This window comes from Nicotiana sylvestris, chromosome 8 (assembly GCF_000393655.2).
Source record: "Nicotiana sylvestris chromosome 8, ASM39365v2, whole genome shotgun sequence".
Taxonomy (NCBI): domain Eukaryota; kingdom Viridiplantae; phylum Streptophyta; class Magnoliopsida; order Solanales; family Solanaceae; genus Nicotiana; species Nicotiana sylvestris.
In genome coordinates, this window is record NC_091064.1 from 69,946,042 (window position 1) to 69,960,348 (window position 14,307).

The 14,307-nt window shown below is 36.9% G+C and overlaps 4 protein-coding genes across 4 annotated transcripts; all 4 read left to right on the forward strand.

The window, feature by feature from the left end:
• Positions 1-2,250: 2,250 nt before the first annotated feature.
• LOC138876491 (17.3 kDa class II heat shock protein-like) lies at positions 2,251-2,748 on the forward strand. Its single transcript, XM_070155527.1, has one exon. It carries the CDS (start codon positions 2,275-2,277, stop codon positions 2,746-2,748), a length of 474 nt encoding a protein of 157 aa, XP_070011628.1. The 5' UTR covers positions 2,251-2,274.
• Positions 2,749-3,239: 491 nt separating this feature from the next.
• Positions 3,240-4,010, forward strand: LOC138875182 (17.3 kDa class II heat shock protein-like). The gene is made up of 2 exons (XM_070154006.1): positions 3,240-3,251; positions 3,549-4,010. Exons 1-2 carry the CDS (start codon positions 3,240-3,242, stop codon positions 4,008-4,010), a joined length of 474 nt encoding a protein of 157 aa, XP_070010107.1.
• A 428-nt stretch (positions 4,011-4,438) lies between these two features.
• Positions 4,439-5,167, forward strand: LOC138875183 (17.3 kDa class II heat shock protein-like). Its single transcript, XM_070154007.1, has 2 exons — positions 4,439-4,447; positions 4,706-5,167. The coding sequence occupies exons 1-2, from the start codon at positions 4,439-4,441 to the stop codon at positions 5,165-5,167; spliced, it is 471 nt and encodes a 156-aa protein (XP_070010108.1).
• A 1,779-nt stretch (positions 5,168-6,946) lies between these two features.
• Positions 6,947-7,794, forward strand: LOC104211476 (17.3 kDa class II heat shock protein-like). Its single transcript, XM_009760536.2, has one exon. It carries the CDS (start codon positions 7,117-7,119, stop codon positions 7,588-7,590), a length of 474 nt encoding a protein of 157 aa, XP_009758838.1. The 5' UTR covers positions 6,947-7,116; the 3' UTR covers positions 7,591-7,794.
• The last annotated feature ends 6,513 nt before the right edge of the window (positions 7,795-14,307 follow it).

Sequence of the window (14,307 nt, forward strand, 5' to 3'; positions counted from 1 at the left end):
CCGGGCCTACGTGCCCGGATTCCGAAATTTTTTGAAGAAAGTTGTTGCCCATAACCTAAGGATCAAGAATATATATGATTTTTACTCCATTCTCTAACAAATTTCGTGGTTAAATCTTGTTTTTACATAATTCTAGGTTTTTCATCTACAACCCTTGATTTTCCCTAATTTTCACATGTTAATCTACCCATAATCCATGTATTTAACTTATGATGTGTAGAAATTACGTACCTCAATGTGCTAGGTGAAAACCCTATTCCAAAAGCTCCAAAAATCGCATAAGAGGATGAAGAAAATAAGCTAAATGGTCTAAGTCTCGAAATTAATAGCTGGACACAGCCCTCTGATATCTCATTTGCGACAGGGGGACCGCAAATACGACTTCGCAAATGCGAAGATTTCATCGCAAATACGACCCGACTAAACTGGCCTACTTCGCAAGTGCGAAAAGGGTTCTGCAAATGCGAACCCTTCAGGCCTCGCAAAAACGACCAAAATATTGCAAATGCGAGCCATCCCCCCAGCCGCCCAGGTTCGTAAATGCGAAAAAAAACTCGCAATTGCGATCATACCAGTACCAGCAATCCCATTTCTTAGCAAATCACTCCGAAGCTATCCCGAATCTCACCCGAGCCCCCGGGGCTCCAAACCAAACACCCGTACAAGTCTAAAAACATAACACGGACTTACTCGAAGCCTCAAATCACATCAAACAACAATAAAACCATGAATCGCACCCAATCCAAGCTTAATGAACTTTAGAATTTCAAACTTCTTCATTCGATGCCAAAACCTATCAAATCACGTCCGATTGACCTCAAATTTTGCACACAAGTCATATTTGACATTACGGACCTACTTCAACTTTTAGAATCGAAATCCGACCCCGATATCAAAAAATCCACTTTCGGTCAAACTTCTTAAAAACCATCAAATTTCTATCTTTAGCCAAAAGACTCCAAAATGACTTACGGACCTCCGAATTCACTTCCGATCGTGCTCCCAATACCAGAATCACCATATGGAGTTATTCTCATACTCGAAATCCCAAATGGGCACTGATAACACTGAAATGCACTTCAACCAAACTTATGAGATTCTTCCAAAAGCTAACTTCCACAATAGGCGCTGAAATGCTCCCGGGTCCTCCAAAACTCGATCCGGACATACGCCCAAGTCCGAAACCATCATACGAACCTGCTGGAACCTTCAAATCCCGAATCCGAGGTCGTTTACTCAAAAATTCAATCTTAGTCCATTCTTTCAACTTAAAGCTTCCGAAATGAGAATTCTCTTTAAAAATAAACTCCGAACTTCCCGGAATTCAATTTCCCCGAGTTCAATTCCCGGAATTCAATTCAGTTTTTGTAAAAACTGGAAAAAATTGTAAAAACAGAACAATAAATGTTTTTAATAAAATATTTTCGTTTTTTAAAACGGACAAAATATTTTTTTCAGTTTATTTAAAAAAACGAAAATATTTTTTCTTTAACAAAAAATGAAAAACGAAAATAAAACGAAATGCTTTAAAAACTGAAAAAAATGAAAAAAAAATATTTTATTAAAAACATATTTTTACAATTTTTTTTCAGTTTTTACAAAAAAATGCTTTTAAAAAATTGAAAAAAATGAAAAAAAATATTTTTTTGTAAAAACTAAATTGTTTTTTATAAAAACTGAAAAAGAAGACTTTACTAAATTAGGGGACTATTAGTGCGTTAGTTTAAAAAAATGAAAATATTTTGTAAAATATTTATTTTTTAAATTTTACAAAAAGAATAATAATTATTTTTAATTTAACATTGACATTACGATCAAAGGGCATAAGTGAACCAAAAAAGTAGATAGAAGGAAATTTTTAGCTCAATAGATGGATGAAGAGTATTTTTAAACCTTTTTCAATAATTTAGGGGCATTTTGAACCCTTTCGGATAAATAAATGCTGAAACACGGCGGCCAAATATTCAGGAGTAATAAAAAATACCACACCTTTAGACCTAAAAAAAGGAAAAATAGGGTACTATACTGTACATCTAACGATTAACAAGGTTCTAGACAAGTGTAGAACATGTACAACTTGAAGAAGAAAAGAACCATCCAACCTTGTGCTTCTATTTCCTTCCAGAAGCTTCTACCTTTCCTCTATATAATCACCCCAACTTCTGCCATCATTCTCTGCAATCCAAAACGAAAACCTAGTTAAAATACAGCAAATCAAAATCCTACATTCAAAAGTATCTCAAAATTGAAACCAATTCAACCAAGAAGAGGAAGATGGATTTCAGGCTAATGGGAATTGACACACCACTGTTCCACACTCTCCAGCACCTTATGGACGCCGCCGGTGAAGATTCCGACAAGTCCGTCAACGCCCCATCAAGGAACTATGTACGTGACGCTAAGGCAATGGCTGCAACACCAGCCGACGTGAAGGAATACCCTAATTCCTATGTTTTCGTTGTGGACATGCCAGGGTTGAAATCCGGAGATATTAAGGTGCAGGTGGAAGATGACAACGTGCTGCTGATCAGTGGAGAAAGGAAGAGAGAAGAAGAGAAAGAAGGGGCTAAGTATATTAGAATGGAGAGAAGGATTGGAAAATTCATGAGGAAATTTTCTCTGCCGGAGAATGCGAATACTGATGCCATTTCTGCTGTTTGTCAAGACGGGGTCTTGACTGTTACTGTCCAGAAGTTGCCTCCTCCAGAGCCCAAGAAACCCAAAACTATCGAGGTCAAAATTGCATGAGATATTAGAGTAGTTAATAATTACTCTGTTTTCTCGACATGGGATTGGGAAATGCTCTGTTTTGATGGTAATAAAATGGTAGAGATCTAGGAGTGGTGGTCTTTCCCTCTGTTTGTCTTTAATATTTCCCATGTTTTTTGAAGTATGATGAAATGTGAAGAACTAAATGTCTAGGTGTGCCATCTCTTCTTGTTTACTGCAGGGGAGATGCTACTACTATCTAGTTTTGTTTCTTCGACTACTATCAATATAAAGAGTGCAATTGTTCCTATCCAATGCATAAGTGCAATTATCTCAATATGGAGAATGCAATTTCTTTTTATCTGAACTCCTTTATGTCTATGTTTGACCAAAAAATTGCAAACCCTTCGTTAAACTAATTAATTTTGTGTCATGAGGAATTAAAGATAACAACCTCAGATCTATAAATGACAGCAGTGAGATGAGATTAAATATGGTGTGCATTCCATGTCTAGACATAATTAACGATGATGGACTATCAAGTAATAAATAGCATTAAATGACATTAAAGTAAATAAGGAGAAAGAGGAGATTAAATATGGTGTGCATTCCATGTCTAGACATAATTAACGATGATGGACTATCAAGCAATAAATAGCATTAAATGACATTAAAGTAAATAAGGAGAAGAATTTACCTAATATTGAATGATGTGGATAATTCCTTCTTCTGACAAAGATTAATGATAGATAAATAATAGAATATTGGGACCTTTCTCGAATCTGATAGATAAGTGTGAATAATAGACAATCGAATATCTTTACAATCTAATCTGATAGATAAGTGGAATTGACACACCATTGTTCCACACTCTCCAGCACCTTATGGACGCCGCCGGTGAAGATTCCGACAAGTCCGTCAACGCCCCATCAAGGAACTATGTACGTGACGCTAAGGCAATGGCTGCAACACCAGCCGACGTGAAGGAATACCCTAATTCCTATGTTTTCGTTGTGGACATGCCAGGGTTGAAATCCGGAGATATTAAGGTGCAGGTGGAAGATGACAACGTGTTGCTGATCAGTGGAGAAAGGAAGAGAGAAGAAGAGAAAGAAGGGGCTAAGTATATTAGAATGGAGAGAAGGATTGGAAAATTCATGAGGAAATTTTCTCTGCCGGAGAATGCGAATACTGATGCCATTTCTGCTATTTGTCAAGACGGGGTCTTGACTGTTACTGTCCAGAAGTTGCCTCCTCCAGAGCCCAAGAAACCCAAAACTATCGAGGTCAAAATTGCATGAGATATTAGAGTAGTTAATAATTTCTCTGTTTTCTGGACATGGGATTGGGAAATGCTCTGTTTTGATGGTAATAAAATGGTAGAGATCTAGGAGTGGTGGTCTTTCCCTCTGTTTGTCTTTAATATTTCCCATGTTTTTTGAAGTATGATGAAATGTGAAGAACTAAATGTCTAGGTGTGCCATCTCTTCTTATTTACTGCAGGGGAGATGCTACTACTATCTAGTTTATTTTCTTCGACTACTATCAATATAGAGAGTGCAATTGTTCCTATCCAATGCATAAGTGCAATTATCTCAATATGGAGAATGCAATTTCTTTTTATCTGAACTCCTTTATGTCTATGTTTGACCAAAAAATTGCAAACCCTTCGTTAAACTAATTAATTTTGTGTCATGAGGAATTAAAGATAACAACCTCAGATCTATAAATGACAGCAGTGAGAGGAGATTAAATATGGTGTGCATTCCATGTCTAGACATAATTAACGATGATAGACTATCACGCAATAAATAGCATTAAATGACATTAAAGTAAATAAGGAGAAGAATTTACCTAATATTGAATGGGGTGGATAATTCCTTCTTCTGACAAAGATTAATGATAGATAAATAATAGAATATTGGGACCTTTCTCGAATCTGATAGATAAGTGTGAATAATAGACAATCGAATATCTTTACAATCGAATCTGATAGATAAGTGGAATTGACACACCACTGTTCCACACTCTCCAGCACCTTATGGACGCCGCCGGTGAAGATTCCGACAAGTCCGTCAACGCCCCATCAAGGAACTATGTACGTGACGCTAAGGCAATGGCTGCAACACCAGCCGACGTGAAGGAATACCCTAATTCCTATGTTTTCGTTGTGGACATGCCAGGGTTGAAATCCGGAGATATTAAGGTGCAGGTGGAAGATGACAACGTGCTGCTGATCAGTGGAGAAAGGAAGAGAGAAGAAGAGAAAGAAGGGGCTAAGTATATTAGAATGGAGAGAAGGATTGGAAAATTCATGAGGAAATTTTCTCTGCCGGAGAATGCGAATACTGATGCCATTTCTGCTGTTTGTCAAGACGGGGTCTTGACTGTTACTGTCCAGAAGTTGCCTCCTCCAGAGCCCAAGAAACCCAAAACTATCGAGGTCAAAATTGCATGAGATATTAGAGTAGTTAATAATTACTCTGTTTTCTGGACATGGGATTGGGAAATGCTCTGTTTTGATGGTAATAAAATGGTAGAGATCTAGGAGTGGTGGTCTTTCCCTCTGTTTGTCTTTAATATTTCCCATGTTCCTATCCAATGCATAAGTGCAATTATCTCAATATGGAGAATGCAATTTCTTTTTATCTGAACTCTTTTATGTCTATGTTTGACCAAAAAATTGCAAACCCTTCGTTAAACTAATTAATTTTGTGTCATGAGGAATTAAAGATAACAACCTCAGATCTATAAATGACAGCAGTGAGAGGAGATTAAATATGGTGTGCATTCCATGTCTAGACATAATTAACGATGATGGACTATCAAGTAATAAATAGCATTAAATGACATTAAAGTAAATAAGGAGAAGAATTTACCTAATATTGAATGGGGTGGATAATTCCTTCTTCTGACAAAGATTAATGATAGATAAATAATAGAATATTGGGACCTTTCTCGAATCTGATAGATAAGTGTGAATAATAGACAATCGAATATCTTTACAAAGGTAATGTTTGTATTTTATCTAGAGAGAGTCAGCTTTTCAAAGAGTGTTCTTATCAGACAATATTACATGTCTTTCACCTTATCTCTCTATCTACTTATATGGACATACCCCTAATCAATCCTAAAAGTATAAGTACAGTTCTCCTAAAATATCATATTACAAAATTAGATGTTGCTATTGCTCCTAACATTTGACCTAGGCCATCATTGGCTGCCCGGCTATGAAAATTATGTACTAGGTGACCTCGACCAAATTACTTTTCGTAATACCTCTTCATGTTAAATTTCCTTGAGGCAGATTTTGACATATACAGTTAGTCCCTTCGCTTATTAAGGTCGACTCTGGACGATCTTGATGAGCGGACTTTGTTAATCACGATTAGAAATTTAGGCGAGTATGTTGAATAGTAACGTTTCAAACGTGATGGCTACGTGGCACTTTGCGAGTCGTCTCTTATAGTCGCATCGATTCAGAGTGACGTCATGATACCATTTTCCCGATGTATAGTATCGTTTCTTGTGCCTCTGCCATTTCGATATGCACTGGGCATTGACAATTTGTTTCCTCGATATTGATGCCCGAGTTCTTATTCATGGGAGGCCCATGTACTATTTCTTCCACTGCTAGCTAGAGCATGCGCTATCGTATTCGTCTCACGCTAGATATGGACATATGGTGTATGGGAGGATGGTTCATTGCTCGAAGGAGAAACTTGTGAACTTGTTGTATGGTTGATAGTAAGTTATCCCAACAATGATCTAAGTTCCTAGGAGAATAGCCTAAGATATCTATGTGAATTTCCTAACATATTTTGCTATTTGAGTCTCACTTCACTTTCCATCAAACCTTGTTTGAAACTTACGCATCCCTGTCCAAAATGTTGCTTTTATATAGCAAAACAAAAAAAATATTTAAGTTATCTGCACTGTTAGGTAAAGATAATTTTAATGATCAGTGTGTTTTAATATATTATAATAATAAATTAATTAATCTACTATAAATATTTATAAAATAATTATTTTCACGTGATATGGTTATATAAATAATTTTTGCACGACAAATGAATAGAGGTAAAAGTTAAAAGACAAATAAAAAAAGAGCCCAAATGGAGAGGAGTAAAAATGTAAAATACATTACATGCTAGCAATTTGAACGACATGTAACTCGACCACATTCTAGACGAATGTAGAACATGGACAACGTCTAAACAGAAACTCCTAGAAACTTGCCACCTTCCTCTTCTATTTCTCTCCAGAAGCTTCCCTGTTTCCACTATTTAATCACCCAATCTTCATTCTTCCCTCAACATCCCCAGCAATTCAATTCTAAAACTCACAAAATTCCACATCCAAAAAAATCCCAGGATCATTGGAACCAAGTCAACCAAGAAGAGGAGAATGGATTTCAGGCTAATGGGAATTGACACACCACTGTTCCACACTCTCCAGCACCTTATGGACGCCGCCGGTGAAGATTCCGACAAGTCCGTCAATGCCCCATCAAGGAACTATGTACGTGACGCTAAGGCAATGGCTGCAACACCAGCCGACGTGAAGGAATACCCTAATTCCTATGTTTTCGTTGTGGACATGCCAGGGTTGAAATCCGGAGATATTAAGGTGCAGGTGGAAGATGACAACGTGCTGCTGATCAGTGGAGAAAGGAAGAGAGAAGAAGAGAAAGAAGGGGCTAAGTATATTAGAATGGAGAGAAGGATTGGAAAATTCATGAGGAAATTTACACTGCCGGAGAATGCAAATACTGATGCGATTTCTGCTGTTTGTCAAGATGGGGTTTTGACTGTGACTGTCCAGAAGTTGCCGCCACCTGAGCCTAAGAAACCCAAAACTATCGAGGTTAAAATTGGATGAGATATAGCAGTAGTTATTAATTACTCTGTTTTCTGGACTTGGGAATGGAAGTTCTCTGTTTTGATGTTTGATCTAGGAGCGGCGATCTTTTGCTTTTCTGTCTTTAGGTTATCTACTACTATGTTTTATAAGTATGATGAATGGAAAAATGTGTCAGTATGCTATATCTTGTGTTTAATGCAAGTGAAATGCTACTTTTCAGTCTGTGATTGCTATCCGTTGTTTAACATTATATGAATTAGTTTGACTACGCACGAAGTTTAAAAAAAAAAAATATTTTTGAAATTTGTGATTTTAAAAGTTTAAGGGGTAAATATTTATGGGGTTATACATTTGTGTGGCTATAAAAGTTTTTCATTAAGGGTAAAGGAATAAAATGTAAGAGTTTAAAATTGAATTATTTTCAAATTTAAAAATGTGTCATTTATTTTGAAACATACTAAAAAGTAAAGTACCTCATTTAATATAAAATAATGGGAGATAAATATATAGAATACGATTATGTAGATATCTTGAGTGCAATTATTTTTTCTATCGGGACAGTGAACAAACTGAAATACTATTTACTACTCGCTATCACCACAATGAATAAATATTACTACCTCCGTCTCAATTTATTTTAATCTATTTCTTTTTTGGTTCGTTCCAGAAAGAGTGAACCTTTCTAAATTTGGAAATATTTAAGCTTAAACTTTCAATTTCAACTTTAATGAGAAGCTTTTATAATCAGGATTTTTTTTGACTTGTTTAGGATCACAAATTTCAAATTTTTTTATTTTTTCTTAAACTCTATGTCCAATTAAATAGGTTCACAAATTATAATGGAGGGAGTACTAGCAATAACCAGAGAACTGAAGAATGCAGTTTGTCATGTTCGGTGGCTAGTGGCTCTGGCAGAGCCACCTTATAGCAATAACCAGAGAACTGAAGAATGCAGTTTGTCATGTTCGGTGGCTAGTGGCTCTGGCAGAGCCACCTTATAGGAAGAGGTGTCAAATGATACCCTTTGCCGAAAAATAAACTGTGTAGGTAGGTAAAAAAATAATATATGTATATTTATTATGTATTGAATCCCCTTAATTTCCTGGTATGCTTACTTTTATATATTTTGATATCCTTAACAAAAATTTTGACTCCGTCACTGACCATGTTACAGCTATAAGTCTAACCTTTGCAAATCTATTGTTGTTAAGTATATATCTACTGCTTTGAAGGTCATAGTGGTATACTACTAAGTATAAGAATCAAATCAGCAGTTCAGCTACTCTCGGAACCTTGTTCAAGAACTAAGCTAAACTCCTTTAGTGTACTTTGAAACACAATGCAAAGACCACCGTAAGTATACTTCTCTCTCGGTACTTTAGCAACCAAAACGAAAATGGTTATACCTATTAATGCTAGTGAAACTGATATAGGAACAAAAGTTAAAGATTTAGCTGTCAAATTTGCGAAAGGTCCTCCATTTGGAAACTTACCAATGGGATCATTCCGGAAGGTTATTTCCGGATATATCCAAGTTTTCAAGAGTAACCAAGTCTGCAAATGATTCAGGTACACGAACTTCAGATATATTCATTGACAATGAAAGATTGACCAAATTCTGTAGCTGTCCTATTGAGCTCGGAATTTGTCCTGAGAATTGATTTCTTGATAAATTTAAATTGCTTCGACTTCTTAAACTTCCTATTCCTAAAGGCAAAGAACCATTAACAAAATTGGAGGTCAAACTTAGACCTGGTATACTACCTCTATTACTCCAAAAAGTTGGTGGAATATTGGAACTCAATGCATTTGAATGTAAATAAACTTCTCTTAAAGAAGAAAGATTCCCTAAACAACTTGGTATTTCCCCAGAAAGCTGATTTTCACTCAATTCAATTTTACTATATAAGACCTCCGTATTGCATAAGCTTTCGGGTATGGTTCCATTAATTTTATTTGAAGAAAATCCCAACGTTTGCAATTTTCTCATGTTTCCCATTTCTTGAGGAATTGAACCAATCAATTCGTTCCCTCGAAGGCTTAACCACAACAAGTTACTCAACTTACTGATTTCAATAGGGATTTCACCTCTGATGCCATTTCCAAATGCGATGAACCTGTCAATATATGCTGAAAGCTAAGGACTTTGTAAAATTTCCACCAAATGCATTATATGCTGTTTGTATACGCTTTATGTGCTTGCAGGTCGACAACGAAGAAAGGAAATCTAATTAATTCCCCTGTAGAAGGATCATTTGTCAATTGATTATCTTGCAAGTTAATCACTTGAAGCTGCTGTAAGTTTCCAAGATTGCGATTTGCGGCCAAGATCAAGGTAAATCATAAATGAGCTTGGAGATATTGGAAATGAAGCAAGGAATTTTCCCACTAAACTGGTTTAATCCAAGATAAAGGCCATCAAGATTTGGAAAGTTATGACCGATGTTAGAAGGTAGAGTTCCAGAGAGCTCATTAACAGTAAGTTATGTTGCTCCGACTCTCCAAAGATGTTGCTGGGTACGTGTCGGATCCTTCAAAATTAGTGTATTTTTGGAGGATCCGACACGGCTACAACAACACTTTGGAGAGTTCGCGCAACATAGACAGTAAGTGCAATCTTTTCTAAACCAGAAATATTGCAGACATAACTAGGAATTTAATCTGATATCTTGTTTGAACAAAGATATATTTATTTCAAAATAATAAGATTTCCAAATTCTGTAGGAGTATTGCTATGAAGATTATTGGCACCAATATCTATCATCACCAAAGTCGATGAATTCCCTAAAGTGTCACACCTCTTTTTTTTCCCCACAACCCTATTACGAGGTTGAGTTAGAAGAGTTTTTCCAATTGAAGTGACGTTTTGAAAAGGGATTATTTATTTGGAGTCGCCACTTAGAATTGAGTTTTGGTGTTCTAAGTCACCTTTTATCTTGAATCCCTTATCAAAAGGAAGGTTTGACTCCTAATTTATGGTCTACGAAAACAGAAGACTGGGTAAGGAATTCTGTTGATCAAGGGGAAGGTGTAAGGCACCCCTCGAGTCTCGTGGTTCTAGCACGGTCGCTCTATTGACTAATGTAAGACCTAAATCAATTTTTTGTCTATTCTTGTATTTAATTGATTATGACTTGTCCATTACCCCTTTATTTAATTTATTATATTTTATTAATTATTTTGATCTAGATACAGTATGCACACAAGGTATTCCTTTGAAGTTAGATATTAAACCAAGATACGGAATGTACACGTGGTTAAAACATAATTATTATAAATTTAAAGGCATCGAGACGCGAGAATGCGTACATGACCCTTTTGTCACGATCCAAATTCCATTTTAGGTCGTGATGACGCCCAACACCGTAGTTAGGCAAGCCAACCCTAACAACTAGTGAGTTCTCAATTACTTTATTAAACATCCCAACATTCACTTAACTTATATTTAAAACAGTCGACGATTAACAATTTCATAACAATAGAAATACAACCCAAAATGATACTACTAATGTGTGTGCCAGGAACTACTGTCACAAGTATTAGGGCAGCTAGTAGAATATACAAAAGAATGTAAATATCCTACCGCCTGAACAGAATAGACAGTAATAACAAAAGAAGAGACTCCGGCAAGCTGCTGAATGGCTCAAAGGGGGCAACTCACCGTGGAATCTCGGTCAAATGTCAGGAACGTGCGCCGGACTGGTAGTTAGATGTAACTGCCTCAGATCCTGTGCATTTAAGTACAGAAGCGTAGTATGAGTACATAAACAATATGTATCTAGTAAGTATCCAGTCTAACCTCGAAGCAGTAGTGACGAGGGGTCGACTTGGCACTTACTAGGATCAATAATAACATAAATTAAGTGTTATGCTAAGCATGGATGTCATGGAATAATAACAGTTGGTAACAGGTTCTTTCATAGATAATATTTCAGTTAACAATCTATGTTTCAAGGCATTTAAAACAGTTCAAACCTCAGAAAGTACCAAGCATATAACATGCGCAAATAATGTCGAGGTCGTACGGCCCAATTCAACATAAAGTAAAGTGTGCACTGCCGGAGGGTCGAACGACACGGACCATAGATGCATCTATTACCCCGATCGCGAATCATACATGTGACGCGGTCAAACACAGATAAACATATCAAGCAGTTAATCAATAATTTATCAGGAAAGCAGTTATCCACAGTAATGTCAAACTGTCTTTAACGATCAAGAAAATAATGTTTAACTTTTTTAGAAATTCATTTTCCAAGTTCAATATGATTCATATAATCTAATTTAACAATAGTGTTACAAATATGGCAACTAAAGCATGCTTTTGGGTCCTAAACTATCCGGACTTAAGCAAAATAGTAGCTATGCACGGACTCCCATCACTTCGTGCGTACGTAGCCCACGCAATTAGTGATAAGTATTTAATTATTTCTCCTATAGGGACAATTCCCTCATACAAGATTAGAAAGGAGACTTACCTTGCTCCACGGTCTACTTTCCGGCCTAAGCTTATGCCCAAACTCTCAAATTGGTGCCAAACACTCCGAAACTATCCAAATAACATAAAAACTAATCAATATAGGCTTAAAAGTCCATATCACAACTATTATAGTAAATCCCCAACCCAAATTACAAGATTCCTAAAATTTATCCCCGGGCCCACGTGCCCGAATTTTGGAAATTTTTGAAGAAAGTTTTTATCCATAACCTAAGGATCAAGAATATATGATTTTTACTCCATTCCATAAAAAATTTCATGGTTAAATCTTATTTTTATCAAAACCCTAAGTTTTACTCTAATCCCATAATTTTCACTAATCTTGGTGTGTTAATCTACCCAAAAACCAAGTATTAAACTCACTTTAAGTAGGAGCAACTTACCTCACAAATTCTAGGTTGAAATCCCCTCTTTGGATGCTCCCAAATCGTCCAAGGATACAATAAATTACCCCAAATAAGCCTAAGTCCCAATTTTAAACTTATTGTCCAACTGCCCCCTTCATCGCGAACGTCACAAGGCCTCGCGTTCGCGAAGGCCATAGGCTCAGGCCCTCTGAAGGCCCTTCATCGCGAATGCGAAGCTGGCCCGACCCAACTACTCTACTTTACGCGAATGCGAGTGGCCTCACGCGAATGCGAAGGTCACTGATCCAGACCTTCGCGAACGCGGAATAGATATCGCGAACACAAAGTGCATTCCCCTCCCAGCCCAACTCCTTCTACGCGAACGCGATGGTCTCTTCGCGTTCGCGAAGAAGGAAATCAAAACTGGGCAAAATCTGGTTTCATGCAATTAGCTCCGAGGGATCCGAAAATCGCTCGTATCCGCTCACTTTATCTTTGCACGAAAACTCTTCGAGTTTCCGCACAAAGAGGGGCAGCTGTGAGCACGTGATTTTTGCCTTACGAAAAACTACTCCAAAATAAATCAAAAAATAAAATAAATTTCTTTTACTGTGTAATTTTTGAATTTGCGTGGTGTTAAATATTTGTGTTATGTCCGTAAGTATTTACATTGTCATAATAAAATGAAAAAATAAAATAAAATACATATTGCATGCATATAGGATTTAATTATGCATTTAAGAGATAATTTAAATAAAATCACAAAAATATGCATTGGTTCTATTTTAAATGTTTCACTGTATGATTGATGTTTTGTCTATGTGTTAAATAATTGTTATAGAGTAATTAATATATTTTTGTGAAGTTAAAATTGTTTTATAATTACAATTAGAATTTAAATTAAAAAAAAATGAAAAAATATATATATATACAAAATCGGACCTGGATTTAAATCCAGGCCCAAATTAAATTACCCCCACAGCCCAATCCAGGTAGCCCCAAGACCGGTCCAATCCAGACAAGCCAAAACGACAGCGTTTGGTCGTAGCTTCTCAGGGGCCGTTGGATTAAGTCCATCCAACGGCCAAGATTTCATCACCCTAACCCGAGACCTTTACCCGATCCAATACCCGTTTCAACCCGTCCCCCTAACTTAAACAAAACGACACTGTTTGGTTAAGTGAATAGATCTCAGCCGTCCATCCTGCCTAATCCAACGGTCAATATCCACCCACCATTCCCTTATATAAACCCATAATCCTTACCCCGGCCCCCTAACTAAACACCCCCCCTCTCCGCTCCTGTTCATCATCGTTCCAAACCAAATCCCTAAACCTAGCCGCCCCTATTCCCCTTCGCCTGAAACATGGCGGCATCAACGTCGCCGGTCTCCACCTTAACACCCCAGAACCCCCTGAACATCCTCTACACGAATATGACCTTAGATTCCTTCGAATCAGGCCCCAACCCTTCGAATCTTAAATCGAAGGTTGGCCTGAAAACTTGATCTAAACCTAACAGTCCCAAATCGACACCATAGCTTCCCCTAGTCACCCTGAGTATGGATCTATTGTTTGTTTGGCTCGAATCAGTTCCGAGCTTCTCGAATCTTCTTTTGAAGATTCGGACCAAACAAGAACAAACTCAGATTTGTTTTAAGCTGACACCAAATGACCCCTAGGCTACCCTCACCCTTGTATCATGTTTGGTTCTCCTCGAATCTGACCAGAAATGGTTAAATCCCAAATCAAATTTTTAAGAACCCTAAAAATACCAAACTTTCGGATTCTGTTCAGATTGAGTAAAGATTGAGGTTCAATCGACCTTAGTCGAAGTATTTTCAGTGGAAAATACTTCGACTAAGGTCTGTTTGATTTCAAACAAAAATCC

What these genes read in the sequence shown, in the direction of transcription:
- LOC104211476 (XM_009760536.2), top strand. Translation starts at nt 7,117, where the DNA reads ATGGATTTCAGGCTAATGGGAATTGACACACCACTGTTCCACACTCTC.
- LOC138876491 (XM_070155527.1), top strand. Translation starts at nt 2,275, where the DNA reads ATGGATTTCAGGCTAATGGGAATTGACACACCACTGTTCCACACTCTC.